The following is a 17,198-nucleotide window of genomic DNA, read 5'->3' as shown; positions in this document are numbered from 1 at the left end:
GCCAACTAGGCATCTCTGAATGCGAGGCGAACCAAGCATCAGCTTCATTAAAGCAGCTGCATTTAATTTCAATGCCCATTTAGGACTCGGCCCCTCGAAGGGCGCTTTTCCTCCCCGATTCTCCCGATTGTGGGGTCCCGAGCCTATGCATGCCCCCACTCCCAGGCGGCAGCTGCCTGGCGGTTCTTACAGCATTTTTGCCGCGACTAGTTTGCAGGCAACACGTGCAACTTAAACTGCAACTGCAACTGCACCCCAGCATCAGCATCCCATCTCACCCAGAACTGGGTTTCCACTGCGGTTGTTGTATCAATTAAAGCTGCGCTTGATTTTTCACTTGCGTTGGGCGGACGACAGGTGCAAAGTGCTGCAACAGCTCGCAGTCGTCAGAGCCATCCGAACCAGCCCCAATCGGCATCTCCCAGTGATTTGAATTTTTCCCTGCAGTTGTCTAGCTAAATTGCAGGCGTACAGCAGCGGTCAGAGTTATAGTGCTGGAGTACCAGTCATGTAAGAGATCAGATAACAAAAATATTATTTTTGATTTCTGTATGTATTTATTCTTATATTTCACAAAATTGTTAAAGATCAATTAAACTAAAAACATAAATCATTATAATTTCATAGTTAATGGTTATTTTAATTGGTTTATTAGGCGTTGTATCTAGTATTTGCACTGCAGCTGTAGTTGGGCAGGCAGGTGGCAGCTCATCTGCTAAACTTAAAGTGCCACAGGTGCAGAAGTATCAACAACAGACGGGTAAATCATTTGCAGGCCCCTAGTCTGAAAGGCCAAAAGATTTACCTTTTGAGATTTTAAAATCCATAACAATTGGAACAATTAGTATCAAGTACAACAACTAAATGTTAGTAAGACCAATATTTTTATTTGATATTCGGTATCAAAATGCAATGGCATATTCAACAGATTCTATAAACTAGCAAAGTAACGAGTAAATTTCTTAAAATTATATTCTTTGAAGCCATAATAATGTAATGGTAAAATCTAAACAATTCCCTAGGCAGCGTGGCCATTGTTTGCCGCTCCCTTCTGGAGGCTCACGCGCAGCTGGTTGACAAGATGGAATGCTTCTTGGTTCTTTTGACTATAGGCAAAGAACTCCACCTGGGCTAGCATGCCCATGATGTTGGACAAATTGGTGGGGCAACCAGTAAGTTGATTATTGGATGCACAATGAGGAGCTGGAGCCACAGGATTGTTTGGTTGATAGCTGGAGGATGCTACAGGCGCAGGAGCCGCAGGTTTGGTTTTTTGATAATTGGACGTGACAACTGCTGCAGGAGCCACATGATAGGGTGGAGGATATCTGCTTAGAGCCACGGATCCCGAAGCCACTGAGCTAACTGGTTGATAGCTTGAAGACACAACTGCTGCAGGAGCCACAGGATTGGGTGGGGGATATCTGGTTGATCCTGGTGCTGCTGACATTACTGGTGGAGGTGGAGGGTATCGGTAGGTAAGCACTGATCCTGGAGCCGCTGGCTTTACTGGTTGATAACTAGAAGCCACAACTGGTGCAGGAGCCATAGCATTATGTGGGGGATATCTGGATGTCTCCACTGATCCTGGAGCCGGAGTTACCGGAAAGCTTGAAGAGGCAGCTGCTGCAGGAGCCACAGGATTAGATGAGCGATACATGGATGAAGCTATTGATCCTGGAACCGCTGACATGACTGGTTTATAAACAGAAGCTGTAGGCATTGTATGAGGCACAGAATTACTTCCTCGGTAGTTGGTAGAAGCGGTTGGAGCGGCTGGACAAACTGGCTGAAAGCTCGTGGTCGCTAGTGAAACGGCCACAGAATTGGATGACGGATATCTCGGTGGCGGGTACCATACCGAGTTAGCTAAGACAGGGGCCACAGGCATAAACGGTGGATAACTTCGGTTGGTAACATTTCCCGCAGACACGGGGATTTCCTGCGGGTACCTAGAGTTTGTAGCAGATCCCTGAGCCGCTGGATAACTGGAATTGTTAATGGCTGCAGCATTCACAGGGATGGATGCTGGATTTCCCGCTCTAGCCCCATTTAATTGATAATTGCTCGTATGCGGTGCAGAAGGAATAACTGGTTGACAACGGGAGACGGAAACTTGAGACGGATAACTGGGAGTGCTGCTCGTGGCTACAGTGGCTCCTGATGGATATCTTACATTGGCACTTGATGAAGCAATCGCTGGTGCAGGTGCAATTAGCTGGTATCTGGAGGCATAAGCGGGTGCTGGAGGACCCACAATTTTCGGTGGATGTGGATATCTGGAGGTGTTTACTGTAGGATTATGGTTATCTACGGCTGGTCTTTTCGCCAGTCCGTGGAAGCTCGTCGGTGTCGAATCACATTGATTTCCAGCCGTTTCTGGCAGCAATTTCCGCTTTTCAGCTGCTCCCGGTGGATTGGAATGTTGAGCTGGTGAAGTCTGGTCAACATGATCCCGTAACTGATTGAGAGTGTCCTCTGGTTGTACCCGATCCACATGATTCTGCAAAAGATCGGTGCGAACCCGAATCGTATCCATTGGGCAGGCAACGAGATCGCTGCGAATACGTATGGTATTTAACGGCGGATCGGGTTGTACCTCTGCATGTATACTGGAATGGAGAGTTTGTTCTTGATTTTCCTGGGGATCAGCTAATAGCATTTCCGCTTGTACAGGCATGGGCTCGTTTTTAAAGGAGTCATCCTTCGTAATAGTAAGGTTTGGCCCTTCCTTATGTGTATTTGGTTCACTATTTTCTTTGGCCACTTCACTTGTGCCCAAGAGCTCTTTTGCATCGCACTTCAGTGCCACTTTTGAGACATCAGATTCTGATTTTGATTTAATTTCTTTGGATATAGACGAATCACAGGGTGGAATCTCGTTAGTAGTTAGGTCATTGGGCTTTATTTTCTCATTTTTGATGTCATTTTGGTTTTGGTCTTTATCTGTGGGTTGTTTTTCTTTGATATCATAATGTGCCAGAGTCTTTGGTTTAGTTTTTTCATTTGGGGGTTCACACTTTTCTTTTTTATTCGCCGAATCTTCTTGGCTTAGATCATCAATAACTACCACGTCGGGAATCGCTTCTTCCTTAGAGGAGATATTCAAGTTGTTTCCGCCTTCGAGGTCCAGGTGGTTTCCACCTTTGAGGTTCAGGTTGTTTCCGCCTTCAAGGTTCAGTTCTCGCAGGATCAGAGCACTTCGCTTTTCATTGCTGGCTGGCACATCCTTTGCCTCTTTACTGGCAGGAATCTTCGATCTTTTAATATACTTTTTTAAGGAATGTCGGAAGACAGGAGACGGACTCTTTTCGATCTTCTTCTTGTTGGGAGTCAGGAACGCCTTCATTGAAGTCTGCTTTGTGGCCTTACAAGGTGTCTTAGCCTCCTCCCCGCGATTCCGCTTTCTTAAAGAGGCCTCATCTATTTTTCCATCGACGTGATCCGCATAGTCCTTCAAGTTCACCTCGCCCAGCTCATCGTCAAGGATTACCAGTGAGGAACTGGAGATGACCGATTCGGAGTCCAAGGCTTCCCCATCAGGGAAGCGGCCGACGGACTCCCCATCCTCTCCATCGCTGCAAAGGTCCACAACTGCGGGATCAGCGGATGTTTTCTTGTCGCCCTGCTTCCCCGCAGGCAGATCCTTATCGGAAACCTTATCTTTTGGGTCCTGCGGCGACAACTCTTGCTGGCGTACCATAGCGTTCTTCTCGTCCAGGCGCTTCAGCCACTTTGCCACCCAGGCCATCAGTTCCTCGAACGACTCTGCAGGTAGCGACTTCTGCAGCTCTTCGCGACATCTGCTCTCCAAGTAGTGACCGTCCGGGCCCTTCCTTACCTTCAGGTTGTTCTGCCCAAAGCGCACGAAGTGCTGCCACGCCCTGCAATTGCGATTGATTAGTCGTGCTGTAGAGATTTATTGGATAGTGTTACTACTCACTTAGTTCCCAAGTCGCTGCACTTTTGCATCATAGACCGTTATCGAGAGATTCGTAAGGCGGAAGTGTGCAGCTTAATACTAATGCATAGCAGACATTTCAACTATTGATAAGCGACTGTTAGTTTTGTACATAAATCGCAGTTTGGCGATAAAATCGAAAAGCTTGCAAACGCATGGCGAATTAGGGCCTAGCTCAACCGAGGCGTGTCCATATCTGGCGGGATCCCTTAAAGTCCTGGGAGTTAAGCTTCCCTCTGAGTTCAACGACTTATTTGAGTAGGCTAGTTGGAACACCTGGCCCTAATGTATCCTAGCAATGGAGCGCCCGCAACTGTACCTGCAATATAAAAGCCTAAGTTGTTGGCGACACGCAAGACATAGACAACCACTCACCAGAAATTGCGTCAGTCCCTTGCTAATGGTGCTCAGTCCTCCAAACCCAAGGCGCAAGTGAATGCAAGGACCTGCGCATGCGCAGCGCGTTAGAAAGCCAGGTAGTTCTGAAATTCTCCTATTTATCCTTCCCAAACAGAATAAAAACAACTGCAGAAAAGAGATGTGTGCGTGACTGTGTTTAGGCACGGCTGGCGCCCAAAGATATGTCAGGTACTCAATTCCGCCATAGAACGACTTTAGTACTCAGAAACAATAAACGTAAATTATAAAACATCTGCAGGGAAGGACTCTGTTTTAGGGATGATAGAACGAGCGCATAGCAAAACAGGCTCAGGATAAATAGTTGCCACGGCACTGAAGCGTGTCACGATAAAAAAACAGCCCGTTGCCAATTTCTATGGCTTCCTGTTATCGATATCCAACACTGCGGTTTTGGGCGGGAAATTTAAATGCAGATAAGATATCTTGGATACAATTAAAGTTGTTTTCATTTCGCACTCACTGAGAATTAATTCTTGTACTCGGTATTCTTCGTTTATCGATGTATTTCAATAAGTTTAAAATAGTAATTATGGCCTGAGAGGTTTGGTGGCAAATAATAGTCGAAATAATTGTGCGATTAAATCTAATATTTCAGAGCCTGGACTCACTTCACGCATTAATCGTACTGTAACAAATGCAGGAATTCACTCGATTCTAGTGAATCGAAGATTAGAGATTATTTGCCACGGTGCTGCGCTGTTCCCCGCGGTTTATTCGCAGGTTGCCCATGCATCCTTCGAACAGGATGTCCGCGATGGCCTTTCTGGCCAGGATGCGTTGCGTGGGCGCCATTTCCTCGTACTGAATGGCCCAGGATCTGGCCAGCACTTCGGAGGCTTCGCTGAGAACAGTGTTGGCAGTGCCTCGTTCATGTTCGGGCTCCGGTTGGGGCGGGCTGGCGGGTTCTCTGGCATTCAATGAATCCCCAGCACACGCTTCCTCCTTGACCTCAGTATGCTCCATTCCATTCGTTGGGCGCCCTTCCTCGGGCTCAATTATCTCCACTTTGGGGCTGAGCAGGGGACCCTCCTCGGAATGTGGATCCGCATCTTCGGGTGGGTGGCTTACGACGTTTTCATTACCCATGGGCCAATCACAAACGCTGTCCGTGTTGAGATCTTCGCTTTTCGAGTTGTATTTGTCCTGCGGAATATGCATATGTTAAAACTGGCACCTATTCTGGACCAAGGCCTCAACCCACGTCCTTTTCGGGCCTGAGCACCGGCTTCTGTCTGCCCCCTCGACCTTTTCTGGTCCTGTGCTGGAAGGTCTCCTGGGTCAGGAGGAAGCCCATGTAGTCGTAGAACCAGAGGGTGGGCTTGCAGAGGTCGGAGTGCAGTCCCAGCTCCTTCTGCTTGAGGATTCGCATCTGCTCCCGCCTGTAATTGGTGCGAAATATGTTGATGCGCCTGCCCACCTCGGTGCGCGTGGCATTCGGCTGGATCTCCCGGAGCTTCCTCTCCAGCAACTCGTAGGCCCGGTTCCGCAGCTCCTTGTTCCGGTAATTGACATGGTGGACGTCCCACAGCTCGGGCATTCCCTGATATAGCGCCAAGAACTCGCGCCAGAACTGTCTTTTGCCCGCACTAAAGCGATCTGGAAGCGCAGCTGCCATCTAAAAAAGGAGTTCTTAGTTTGGGGTTTCACTTAAACATAAATATTTACCTTTTTTGTTGTTTCACGCCAGTCAGCTGGCGTTGTTTACAAGTCGCCGGGGTTGCCAGACCAGTCCGTTCAGTGCTGGAAAACGCCGCACACAACCCCACTGGCTGTTGTTGCTGCTCTGGATCTGGACATATATGTATGTATATTCCCACCACCTGGCGACCGACCGGCGTCCCAAGCGTATGTTCTCCTCGAGCGACAATCACGAACTGACTGATGTAGAGCGGAATTGAGCGGGTGTGCGTGTGTAAGTGTCTCGATTGAGTGATTGATTAGTCGGCTGACGGACGTGCATGTGTGCGTGTGGAAATGCGCAATAAATCATTTGACTGCCAGGCATTTCCAGTGCTCTTGAAGTCTGCTTAAACTGAGTTGGTTCTGTACCTTTCCTTCACTCACTTTTCCTTTCGTATTTCGCCCCATTTTTGCACTCTGTAACGGCGTATTTACAAACAAAGAGCTCCAACTCCCCCGCCATTTCGGTGCACGTGTGTGCGGGAGAGAGAGAGCGAGCAGTGAGAAGTATTCCGATTTAGCTAAGGGCAGACATGCGCATTCGCCCATTCGAGCCCCAATCAAGATTGTCGGCCTTTAGTCAGCCAAGTGCAGAAGTATTTATAACTCTTTTTCAGGAGCCATCCACTGAGTGGGGAAAGAGTTCCAAAAATACCCGCAAAAGTACCTCTCAAACAAGATTGCATTTCATGATTGACCTCGTTGTTCCGTTATTTGCTTGGGCGCTGCTCTCTGTGGTCACATGTGTGAGTGTGTGGGTGGTTGGGTGCTCGTGGGTGACCTCCCGCGCGGCGAAACAAGAAGAAGCTGAACTAAGGGCAGACATGCGCACTTCACCAGCGAAATCAGCGCGACTATTCATCTGGCCGTGATTGTGTGGACTTAGCTGTGAGAACACAGCATAGGTCAACACTGGAAGGTTCGTTGGGCGACAAACGGCGTACAAAATAACACTTTGAAACCAAAGACACCTATAACCCGAGATGCTTTCAACGAAGCGAAGTACATAACAAATGTTAACTTATCTTGAAATGCATACAATTTCTACTTGTCAGATACCATTTATGATAGGGGGTGATTGATTGTTGATAAGAGGGTCGCCAACAGTAGAGCTTCCGTGGTGACCTTTAAAGTGTTACCACTGCTCAAAGGCTTTCGGCGGGAGAAGAACTATCTTATAGTTTACCGTGTAGCACCCTTAAGTGTTCCCAGTGCTTGAGAAGATTTCAAAGTAGCAATACCGAAGCGCCCTGAAAAGATTGCGTGTCATAAACATACTCCGCAAAAGGGTAAGGTTAAGGTAATTACTATTTGGGACACTTACGACCGCTAAAGAGCCAGGTAAAACCCTGAATAACTACTACTTGACCCGCAAAATATGTATTAAAGTCAAAGTTTCGCCTATTGAAATCAGTTCGAAAGTTACTCTTTGCCTATTCGAGCCTCCACTTATTGTTCTTATTTCTATATTTAATCACACAGAAATTCTGGAATAAATGCTAGCATCCAATTTGTCACTACAAACAACAAGTTAAAACAGGTACATTATAACATTTTTATATTATTAAAAAACTATTTGTTAAGTGTTTATATTTTTGTAATTTCAGGATGGAGTCCTCGATATGTCGTGTTTGTCTAGTAAATCACAAAAACATGTTCGACATTTTCGATTCCAATCATGAATCGGGCATTTCTATTGGAAATATGATTTATCAATGCACTGGCTGTAAGGTGGAAAAAGATGACCAACTTCCTGAAACCATTTGCGAATCCTGCCTGCAGTATGCCCAGAATGCCTTCGATATTATTGAAACATACGAAAGGAGCTACCAGTTCTTCTGCTTCTTTAATGATTTAAGGGAAGAGGAAGGCGATGGTGAAGAATTATATGAGAAAGAAACCACCGAAGGGGCTGAACAAAGTGGAGATGGTGTCCAAAAAACGAACTGCGAAACAGATCAGACCGTTTTCCAAACGAAGACAGGCAGTTCTGATAAGAGAAAAACCGGAAAACGATCTTTTAAGTGTTCCCTATGTCCAAAATCTTATACTGCTAAAGCAAGTCTTCAATCACACATGTGCTCACACACAGGAGAACGCCCCTTCAAGTGTTCCCAATGTCCCAAGTCTTTTGCAGCTTCTTCGAACCTAAAAGGACACGTGCGAACGCACACAGGCGATCGACCCTTTAAGTGTTCCCAATGCCCAAGGTCTTTCATTCACCTTACAAATATGAAACTGCACTTGCGAACCCACACAGGTGAACGACCTTTCAAGTGCTCAGAATGCCCAATGGCTTTTATAAGCAGTTCAAGTCTTCAATCACACATCCTCCGACACACAGAAACACGACCCTTCAAGTGTTCCCAATGTCCAAAGTCTTATACTGCTAAAGCAAGTCTTCGAACACACATGCGCTTACACACAGGAGAACGTCCTTACAAGTGTTCCCAATGTCCCAAGTCATTTGCACAATCTTCAAACCTAAAAGGACACTTGCGAACGCACACAGGTGAACGGCCCTTTAAGTGTTCCCAATGCCCAAAGTCCTTCAATCAACTTTCAAATCGAAAAAAGCACTTGCGAGTCCACATAGGAGAACAGTCTTAGAGTGTTCCCAAGTCCAAAGTCCTTTAAAGAATCTCCTATCCTAACTGGAAACCCACACAGGAGATCGACCGTTAAAGTGTTCTCAATGTCGAAAGTCTTTCATTACATTTTCAAAACGAACGCACACCTAAGAAAACTCATTTAATTGATCTCTGCGTCCAAAGTCCAGTAAGAATGATTACCAGTGCTCTAATTAATATTAAACTAAACAATATCCTAGTGCTAACGCGTGACCTTTATAATCATTTAAGCTAAGCAAGACGTTTTGTAGACGTTTGATTAAGAAACGTTATCACTGTATTCACACAGATGCAGAATTGTTATCTCAATACGTGAGCAAATAAAAAAACAACTAATAAATTTAAAAATTGATTTTGATTTCGGCTTAATTCGCATTTTAAAGCGCGTCCGAGATAGGCACCGGTTAAGATTTAAGTTCAGATACATAAGATCAGGCAATATTTCATTAGCCACCTTCTGTGTTGCCAAATGGTAAATCGCGAACACTGAAATTACGTGAGAGCGCAGACATAAGTTTGATTGCGTTTATTGGGGTTGCGTACAAATTAGAGTTACCTTAGATCTAATGATTGATTGCATCCGACCGATCTGCATCTTCTAGATGCTCCCGTTTGCATCGCTAATGCTCTTTGGCTGCAGCTGCCTCTCCTTCTCGGCCAACTCGTGCTGTTTGGCTCGTCCTACGCCACATTGTCGTCCATTTCGCGCATCACTTCATCGGCTCGTGTGATGAGCCCAATCAGCCGGTAGTTCTCCTTGTACAGAGCAAACTCCTCGAGGAGCTTTAGGTACTTGCGGGCATCGGCGCAGCTGATGACACTCGACGACCTACTTCCTTGACCGGATTCGCCGTTGTTGTTGTCGTCCTGTCCGGATTCATGACGACGCTTGGTGCCCTGGCGAGGATTCAGCGGAATTTCGATCGCCGCCGGCGAACGCTGCCGCATCCGCTCGATATACTCCATCTCGTCCTCACACACATTGGCTGCAAGGACCTCGGCCAGCGAGGTGACACTAGAGCGACCATTGTTCGCATCTTCATCGAGATCCGCTGGCTCCTCTTCCATTTCCATTTCCGTTTCCAGCTCAGGCTCAGGCTCGGGCTCCACTTTAATTTGCACTGTGGGTGGCATTTCCAACTCCTTCTCGCTTGGTGCCTGAGCTTCGTTCTGCTGCGGCTCGGTCTCCGTCTGCTCCGCGTGAAACTCTTCTGGGTCCTTAGGCTCCATTTTGATGTCCTTTTCCTGCTTGATTTCTAGTTTGGGCGGCGGCACCGCAGGACCCTTGTCCTGCTGCTGCGGGGCAGGAATCTGTGTGATGCTCTGGGCCAGGGTGGCCAGTGGTATGATGGTCATGGTCATGGGCTGTCCACCCGCCTGCGGCGGCACAATGGGAGTGGCCAGGAGCACTTTTTGGGACGTGCCTGGTGGGGTGTTAGTCTGCAGGGGTAATCTCACCAAAGGTGGCAAAGGCTGCAGAGCCCTGGCCAAATTCAGTTCACTCAACGAGGGCTTTACATCGGGCTCCTCCTCCAGCTCATCCTCCCTTCCGCTGGCACCGCCCCCGTCCACATCCACCTCGTCATCCTCGTCATCGCCGCAGCTGCGGGGATTGCTACTCAGCGGACTGCCCAAGCTGACTTCCTCGTCGTCCTCGTGCGCCTCGCTTCGCGGCCCGCTCTCTGGCATGCACTCGGACATGACGTCCTTGACGATGTCTTTGATCTGCACCGAGTAGCCCTGCGTGTAGCCGACCTTCAGCAGCCTGGTGTCGCTGTGCTGGATGTTGTAGGTGCGCCGGAACTTGTCGCACCACTCCTGGTGTGGGAAGAAGTGGGCCAGGCCCATGGAGCTCTTGAACTGCAAGGCCATCTTCTGAATGAGTCCGTCGGTGATGCTGAAGTCCCTGTAGTACATCATGCGCCGCAACCAGTCGTACACGGCCTTGCCCAGCATCGATACTCGCACGGTCTTCGTCTCCATGGTCTTGGCATCCTGGCTGCGACGCGTCCGCTGGTCCCACGCGTTTAGGATCTCCTGGCGCTGCTGCACGATCCGCTTGATCTGGTCCGGACTGCAGTTGAACAGCCGGCCCACGTGCTTGTAGACAGGCAGACGATCGTACTCCCGCAGAGCGGCCACCTTTTCGTTGAGGGCCAGGACGTTCTTGCGCTTGATGCGGTTGTCGAAGGCCACCTTCTCGGCCGCCGGCAGGCTGGGCGGTGGGGTCACAGTGGGTGCCGGAGCAGGCGCAGGCGCGTGAGCTGGTGAGGGACCCTCCGGGTCGGTGGGCTGGGCAACAAGAAAAGGGAGTTGTAAGGGTAAATACAGTCGAGATAAGGCAAGACAACCACTATGGATGAGGACTCCTAATGGATTTAGATACGTATGTGGCAGAAGTAAAGCTCATTTTGTTAAAGATAAGTGTTTCTTTCAGACAAGAGACTATCTACATCATTATGTTCAACGCTTTACAATGACATATACTAGGAAAAGTTACGCTAATAATAATGCTTTCGAAGAAATATTAGGTCAACATAAAAAACAGTTCCGAAAACAGCCGTATTTTCGCTCAGGTGTTTTTAAATAGAAAATGTGATACCCAGGTGTATGCAAGTATTTTTATACAGGGTTATTGTTATTAAAACAAAATTGAGTTAACTCTAGTCTCTATAACGTTGCTTATAGATCCAGACTGATAATTTCAAGATCATAACATTAAGTCGAGCGTTCTGATAAGCACAAAGTCTCTTTGTTGCGAAACACTTAGGGGGGCTTCACTGTGGCCACTCACCTTCTCCTTGTTGTTGTTGTCCTGCGCCTTGGAGGACTCCTTGTGCTCCTTCTTCTCCCTCTCCCCCCTCCTCTCCTCCCTCTGCAACTTGCGCTTCTCGCGTATCCGCATTGTTTGTGTTTTCCGTGCAGTTCACACGGCAATTGCCGTTTGTTTTCGTCGTGTTCTTGTTTCTTGTTGTTGCTGCTGCGCCCACTCGGTTCCGCCCGCCCCTTTCACCCTACTCGGCCGCACTCGCTCTCGCCCGTGTGTGTGTGGGCCCGTTCGCCCGTGTGTGTGCGATGGCTACGATTATGCGCGTTGACTGCGAGTGGCAAGCGAATTCAAATCATTTCGTCATTGCTGTTCTGGCTTTCCTCGGCCTTTCCGTGTACTTTGGCTTGGCTCGCGGCTTTCCTCTGCTTCTCCGTGCTTTGTGTGCCCTGCTGATAGTGATTTTCCAACTGGCCGTGCGCCGCCCTCGCGTATTTTCCGATGTCCGTGTGGACTAGTCGACGACCCATACAAAAATAGCTGCCGCTTTATCTCGCGTTGTTTTTTCTGCCGCTGCCGTAGCATGCGCAACGTCAGTCGGAAAGAGAGCGAACGCCGCCGTGTGTGTGCGTGTGGCAGCACAGCTGAGAGGGTGCAACTGCGCATGCGACAACTTTACTGTTACTTCAGCCAGGTGGCAACGCCGCAGGCGATCGCTCTTGTACAAAAGGATCGTTGCGCGCTAAATTTGAAAGGAAATGTACTGGTTTTATTTTGTTACTATATTGCATTGTTTATTTTTGAAAAAGAAGTTTCACCGGATAAACAAATTTTAAGAAAGCACTAAAAACAAGCAGGGAAATGCTTGGTCTTGGCCACAAAAATGTTGATTATACTATGTTTTTCTAAATTACGTTCACTAGCAACCAAAGCTCAACTAATTAATTTAAAAACAACTAGACTCTATTCATTGCAAAATAATCTTTATTCGTTCGTCATCACCTCTTCACTACCCCCATATTAACCGAACCGGGTGAAGTGTCGCAGGATGTGCGACATCGCAGCCGGGTTGTCAGCGGGGACCATGTGACCAGCCCGGTTCACCCAGAACATGCTGAAGTTACCATAGGTCTTTTCGTAGCCCTCCAAAACCCGATCCACGGTGATTCCCACGCGGGAGGCGGCCTCGTACGACGCCTTGTCGGTCCACTCCATGTCGGCGATCCAATTGACGGCTCCCGGAGTGGCGCAGATGAGGTCAAGGCCTCCGGAGAAGACGCCCACTTTCACGGTGGTGTTGCTTAGCAGCTCACCCACTTAGTTATAAAAAATAGTTTTTTATCTCGATTAAAGTAAATGAGACTATAAGGAACAGCATAACCTACCAACATGCACGGCTGGCTTCATGAAATCACCCATCAGCCTGGTGAAGGTGGTGCCGCTCTGGGCGCCCCACTTGACCCCGGTGTCGATTCCCAGGGCCTCGGTGACGGGTCCCAGCATCAGGTCCTCCAGCAGCTGGTCCCGATCCTCGTCCACGTCGAATTTCACCAGAGTGCGGTACATGAGCTCTGTCGGAAGAGATGGTGACGTTAGCTTCGGCTAGGCAGACACTTCAGATCCCTACCCTCTGGCGTCATGGCAGCCCGGGCCATCACCCTGTACTGATCACCCAGGGTCGGGGTCTCCACATTGTAGAAGTCCACGCCCTTGGACTCGCGCAGCACCACCGACTGAGTGGAGCTCCACTGCAGAGTGGCCTGTGTCCACTTCTCACGGTCCACATAGTCCTTTGTCTTCAGGGCCGAAGCCTCGATCTTGTCGTGGCCATCCTGGTCCACGATGCCCAGCTGCAGCAGGAAGGGAGCCCACGAGAGCACAGAATCAATGGGCGAGGTCCAAGGATCCCCCAGAGCCACCGAAACAAAGTTACTCTCGATCTCTCCTCGCTGGATGGCGTACTCCAGCTCCAGGGCGAACTCGGGAGCCATCTTGCCGCCGTAGCTCTCGCAGAAGATGTGCAAGGGCACGGTCTTGAACTCCGGGTGGTTCTTGTAGAAGCCCTTCATCAGCTCCACCAGGTCCAGGGCAATCTGCTTGTTGGTGGTCGTGTAGTAGGAGGAGCCGTCCACGTAGCTGAAGCCACTGCCCACGGGGTTGTCGATGAACATCACGTTCATGTCCTTCACCCAGGTCCAGTCCCGGTAGCTGCCATCGAGCTTCAGAGGACCCAGCTCCTCAAAGTTTCCGTAGCCCGTGGAGGAGGCACCAGGACCTCCTTGGAGCCAAATGGCCAGAGGACGCTCCGTGTAGCTGGAGACGTTGGCGGTGGTGTAGTACAGCCAGTAGAACATGTGGGCGCCGGTCCGGACATCCACAAAGCCCCAGTCCTGCTCCCCGGAGCCATAGCCCTTTCGAGCTGAAGATACGTTTGGTTTAGTGTTATCAAATATTTTTTATTCATTGTTTTCGTGTACTTTCCCATTTGATCTCCCCAATTTTCAACACTGATATGCTTAAGTACTGACTTTCCATTTACATTAATAATTTGAAATCTTTTTCTTTCCTATTAAACAAAGGTCTTAGAACATTGTATTTTACCCACGCATAAACGTACTTTGGTGGCAGTCCCTGATTTCTGGGGAAGACTTGAGCGTAATCTAGCCGCTAAGTATATTAAATGGCTGCATGAGTAGCCACTTAGATAAGATTAATTGTCATAGATATTGGAGATAGGTGATTATATTGCCCCATAGAGAGTGCTAGACATCTCAAGAAAATGAATGGCGATCAATAAATCAAGAAGATAATCGTAATAAAAGACTTAAGTGCCCAGACTTGAGCTCTGAAAGTAAGTGATAGTTTTTGCGGTTCTTTCGCTGACCTGCTCCACGAGTCGTAAAAACCGCTTGCTTTGGAACACTTTCTCCGCGATTAGCACCCCTGATCGGAATATAAAACGGGCTACTCACCGTCGACAGAACCCAAGCTGGCAATACCCAGCAGGGCCAACAGAGCGATGATAACCCGTCCAGTCATGGCGCACCGATTCCAACTCCGATTCCCAGAGACACCGCTGAGAACCAACCGAACACTTGGCAGTTCCACCGCCGAATGACCGCAGGTTGCTCCCAGACGTCGAAGGTAAAGTAGCCTGAGCACCTGACATACCTGACACACCTGGAATTCGTAATCTTCGGCGGGGGAGTTTGTTTGCAGAGTATTTATGGCCCTTCGCTGGACGATGACGCGGCTCTTTGGTCAATCTCAGCTAGACACTTGTCCGTTTGGGCAAATCTCCGTGTCACACGTTTGGGAAGAGCCCCTAAGTCGTCCGAAAATGTGGCATAGATTGCACTATGCTATCTTGAGTGGTTTTTCCAGGGCTCTTCCACTTGTTTTTCGCTTTCAGTTGCAGTCTATCCCATGTGACATCTCTGAGAGATAAGGAAAGCACCTCTCATAGCTCTTTATTTAGAAGCCTTGTTATGTTATAGGTTTATAATTACATAATCGAAATATATATTCGAACATATTTAGAAAAGAATTAGCACACATTTAGACCACATTCTTCAGGAGTAATTTGTTGTTAGGCAGTAAATTTACTAATAGAATGTTAAAAATGTATGACCTAAATGACTTTTGTTAAAATGGGTTCTGTAGCTTATCCTCCCAGAACCAGAAAAGAAATACCCAACATTTACTCGAAATATGTTATTTTAAATTTTACCCAATAAAGCAAGGCACTTATAAGTAAAGAATGTAGACAACAAATTGGATTATGTAGTGGGAAAAGGCCTATTTATTTATTTGACAGATTTCCAAGAAATTTTACTTGTAATGCTTTTAAAGTAAACAATGTAAATTACTGTCCCCTTAAAAAACGATGTATTTGCCTCCTGTTTTTAGAAGGGCATTTCTACCCAAAGGTGGTAAACTCCCGCAGGATGTGACTCATGGCCGCTGAATTGTCCGCCGGAGCCATGTGACCACTTCGGTTGATCCAGAACATGGTGAAGTTGCCGCCCGACTTTTGGTAGCCCTCCAATATGCGGTCCACGGTGATGGCGTTCCGAGGAGCAGCCAGGTACTCGTCCTTGCGGCTCCAGTCCAGCTTCGCTATCCAGTTGACGGTGCCCGGAGTGGCGCAGATCAGGTCCAGGCCACCGGAAAACACACCCACCTTCAGAGGAGTCTTCTCCAGCAGTTCGTTGACTGAAGTTTAACAGGTCGTTAGGTTACAATATGCATATCTCCGCGATAGGCTCTCACCAATGTGGACGACGGGCTTCATGAAGTCGGTTCTGTGGATGTCGAAGGTGGTACCACTCTGCGATCCCCAGACCACATTCGAGGGGATTCCCAGGGTTTCCGCCACAGGACCCCTCATCAGCTCCTCCAGAATTTGAGTGCGATCCTCATCAATGTCGTACTTTACCATGGTGCGATATATACGTTCTGCAGGAAGAGTTTCACAGATTAAAAAGACCATTTCATTTTGAAGTGAAGCGATGGATCACCTTCGGTTGTCAAGGCCTTTTGCCTCTGGTAGAGCCCGCCCTTCGTCTCCTTCAGCACATTGTAGAAGTCCACGCCCTTGGAGGCCTTCAACACCTCCCACTGGGTGTTGCCCCACTGGTAGGTGGCCTGGATCCAGCGCTCCTCCTCCACCAACTGCGCCGTGAAGTTGGCCGCCTCCTGAATGGCGTTGTATCCCTCGTGGTCCACAATGCCCAGTTCCTTGAGGAAAGGTCCCCAGGCCAGTACAGAGTCGATGGGCGATGTCCAAGGATCCCCCAGGGCCACCGAGGTGAGGTTGCTCTTCACCTCGCCCCGCTCCTTGGCGTTCCAGAGCTCCAGGGCGAACTCCGGAGCCATCTTTCCGCCGTAACTCTCGCAGAAGATGTGCAGCGGCACCTCCTCGAACTCAGGGTGCAGGGCGTAGAAGCCCTTCATCAGCTCCACCAAGTCGAGGGCAATCTCCTTGTTGGTGGCCGTGAAGTGCGCCGTGTTATCCACGTAGCTGAAGCCACTGCCCACGGGATTGTCGATGAACAGGACATTCATGTCGTTCACCCAGGTCCAGCTGCGCCAGTTGCCGTACAGGTCCACTGGACCGAGTTCCTCGAAGTTTCCGTAGCCCGTGGAGGAGGCACCAGGACCTCCCTGGAGCCAAATGGCCAGGGGTCGTTCCGTGTAGCTGGAAACATTGGCGGTGGTGTAGTACAGCCAGTAGAACATGTGGGCACCGGGACGCACGTCCACGTAGCCCCAGTCCTGCTCCCCGGGACCATAGCCAGGTTTGCCTAGTTTCCATTTATATATAACTTTACATTTTTCCTCTCCGAGATAGCGTTCGTCCTATGATTCTTACCTTGAACCAAGGCGGCGAATAACGCCAGCAATGTCATCAGCCAAGTCAACATCTTCAACTGGGAGTGACAACGTAGGTAGTAGCTCTATTTAAAGGGTAGGCCATTATCAGTAGCAGTGGTCATTTGATAGTGGTTTTGCAAAATTGATAGATTGTTGTTGTAGAACAGGTTCTATGTTGTGTTCAGCGCAGCGCATGTTAATATTAAGAATAGTATTTAATAATAGCATTTATCTAAGCACTAAACTATATTTAAACATTTTATTTAATTCGAATTCAAAAAATGTGTTTCTAGTCAGCAATCTTTTTGGAGTAAATGTTGATAACGACAGCACCAACAGCAAAAGGACGCTTGATTTCAAATAA

General features: G+C 48.4%; 6 protein-coding genes across 11 annotated transcripts; 1 reads left to right on the top strand and 5 right to left on the bottom strand.

Annotated features, from left to right (window-relative positions):
* Nucleotides 1–865: 865 nt before the first annotated feature.
* Nucleotides 866–4,727, bottom strand: LOC108029984 (proteoglycan 4). The gene is made up of 3 exons (XM_017102497.3): nucleotides 4,337–4,727; nucleotides 3,944–4,280; nucleotides 866–3,884 (listed from the first exon to the last, which is right to left on the bottom strand). Exons 2-3 carry the CDS (start codon nucleotides 3,973–3,975, stop codon nucleotides 1,019–1,021), a joined length of 2,898 nt encoding a protein of 965 aa, XP_016957986.1. The 5' UTR covers nucleotides 3,976–4,280; nucleotides 4,337–4,727; the 3' UTR covers nucleotides 866–1,018.
* Nucleotides 4,728–4,863: 136 nt separating this feature from the next.
* Nucleotides 4,864–6,472, bottom strand: LOC122817734 (uncharacterized). The gene is made up of 3 exons (XM_017102512.3): nucleotides 6,047–6,472; nucleotides 5,583–5,996; nucleotides 4,864–5,524 (listed from the first exon to the last, which is right to left on the bottom strand). Exons 2-3 carry the CDS (start codon nucleotides 5,994–5,996, stop codon nucleotides 5,051–5,053), a joined length of 888 nt encoding a protein of 295 aa, XP_016958001.1. The 5' UTR covers nucleotides 6,047–6,472; the 3' UTR covers nucleotides 4,864–5,050.
* Nucleotides 6,164–9,039, top strand: LOC108030017 (zinc finger protein 239). 5 transcript variants are annotated; one of them, XM_050886440.1, is made up of 3 exons: nucleotides 6,164–6,182; nucleotides 7,544–7,601; nucleotides 7,669–9,039. In XM_050886440.1, exon 3 carries the CDS (start codon nucleotides 7,670–7,672, stop codon nucleotides 8,669–8,671), a length of 1,002 nt encoding a protein of 333 aa, XP_050742397.1. In that variant the 5' UTR covers nucleotides 6,164–6,182; nucleotides 7,544–7,601; nucleotide 7,669; the 3' UTR covers nucleotides 8,672–9,039. The 5 variants fall into 5 exon arrangements, with proteins under 5 accessions (XP_050742397.1, XP_016958025.1, XP_016958035.1 ...); XM_017102536.3 differs by lacking the exon at nucleotides 6,164–6,182 and adding an exon at nucleotides 6,188–6,293; XM_017102546.3 differs by lacking the exon at nucleotides 6,164–6,182 and adding an exon at nucleotides 6,208–6,226.
* LOC108030004 (uncharacterized) lies at nucleotides 9,031–12,094 on the bottom strand. Of its 2 annotated transcripts, XR_007763770.1 has the most exons (3): nucleotides 11,486–12,094; nucleotides 9,248–10,983; nucleotides 9,031–9,177 (listed from the first exon to the last, which is right to left on the bottom strand). XR_007763770.1 is itself a non-coding variant. In XM_017102522.3 (2 exons), the coding sequence occupies exons 1-2, from the start codon at nucleotides 11,594–11,596 to the stop codon at nucleotides 9,373–9,375; spliced, it is 1,722 nt and encodes a 573-aa protein (XP_016958011.1). In that variant the 5' UTR covers nucleotides 11,597–12,094; the 3' UTR covers nucleotides 9,203–9,372. The 2 variants fall into 2 exon arrangements, 1 of the variants encoding a protein (XP_016958011.1); XM_017102522.3 differs by lacking the exon at nucleotides 9,031–9,177 and having other exon boundaries at nucleotides 9,203–10,983.
* A 330-nt stretch (nucleotides 12,095–12,424) lies between these two features.
* LOC108031217 (retinoid-inducible serine carboxypeptidase) lies at nucleotides 12,425–14,560 on the bottom strand. The gene is made up of 4 exons (XM_017104455.3): nucleotides 14,431–14,560; nucleotides 13,086–13,877; nucleotides 12,844–13,029; nucleotides 12,425–12,774 (listed from the first exon to the last, which is right to left on the bottom strand). Exons 1-4 carry the CDS (start codon nucleotides 14,495–14,497, stop codon nucleotides 12,479–12,481), a joined length of 1,341 nt encoding a protein of 446 aa, XP_016959944.1. The 5' UTR covers nucleotides 14,498–14,560; the 3' UTR covers nucleotides 12,425–12,478.
* A 672-nt stretch (nucleotides 14,561–15,232) lies between these two features.
* On the bottom strand, nucleotides 15,233–16,988 carry LOC108031345 (retinoid-inducible serine carboxypeptidase). The gene is made up of 4 exons (XM_017104612.3): nucleotides 16,833–16,988; nucleotides 15,979–16,764; nucleotides 15,731–15,916; nucleotides 15,233–15,673 (listed from the first exon to the last, which is right to left on the bottom strand). Exons 1-4 carry the CDS (start codon nucleotides 16,882–16,884, stop codon nucleotides 15,378–15,380), a joined length of 1,320 nt encoding a protein of 439 aa, XP_016960101.1. The 5' UTR covers nucleotides 16,885–16,988; the 3' UTR covers nucleotides 15,233–15,377.
* Between the last annotated feature and the right edge of the window lie 210 nt (nucleotides 16,989–17,198).

This window comes from Drosophila biarmipes, chromosome 3L (genome assembly GCF_025231255.1).
Source record: "Drosophila biarmipes strain raj3 chromosome 3L, RU_DBia_V1.1, whole genome shotgun sequence".
Taxonomy (NCBI): Eukaryota; Metazoa; Arthropoda; class Insecta; order Diptera; family Drosophilidae; genus Drosophila; species Drosophila biarmipes.
This window is presented reverse-complemented; position numbering and strand designations above follow the sequence as displayed.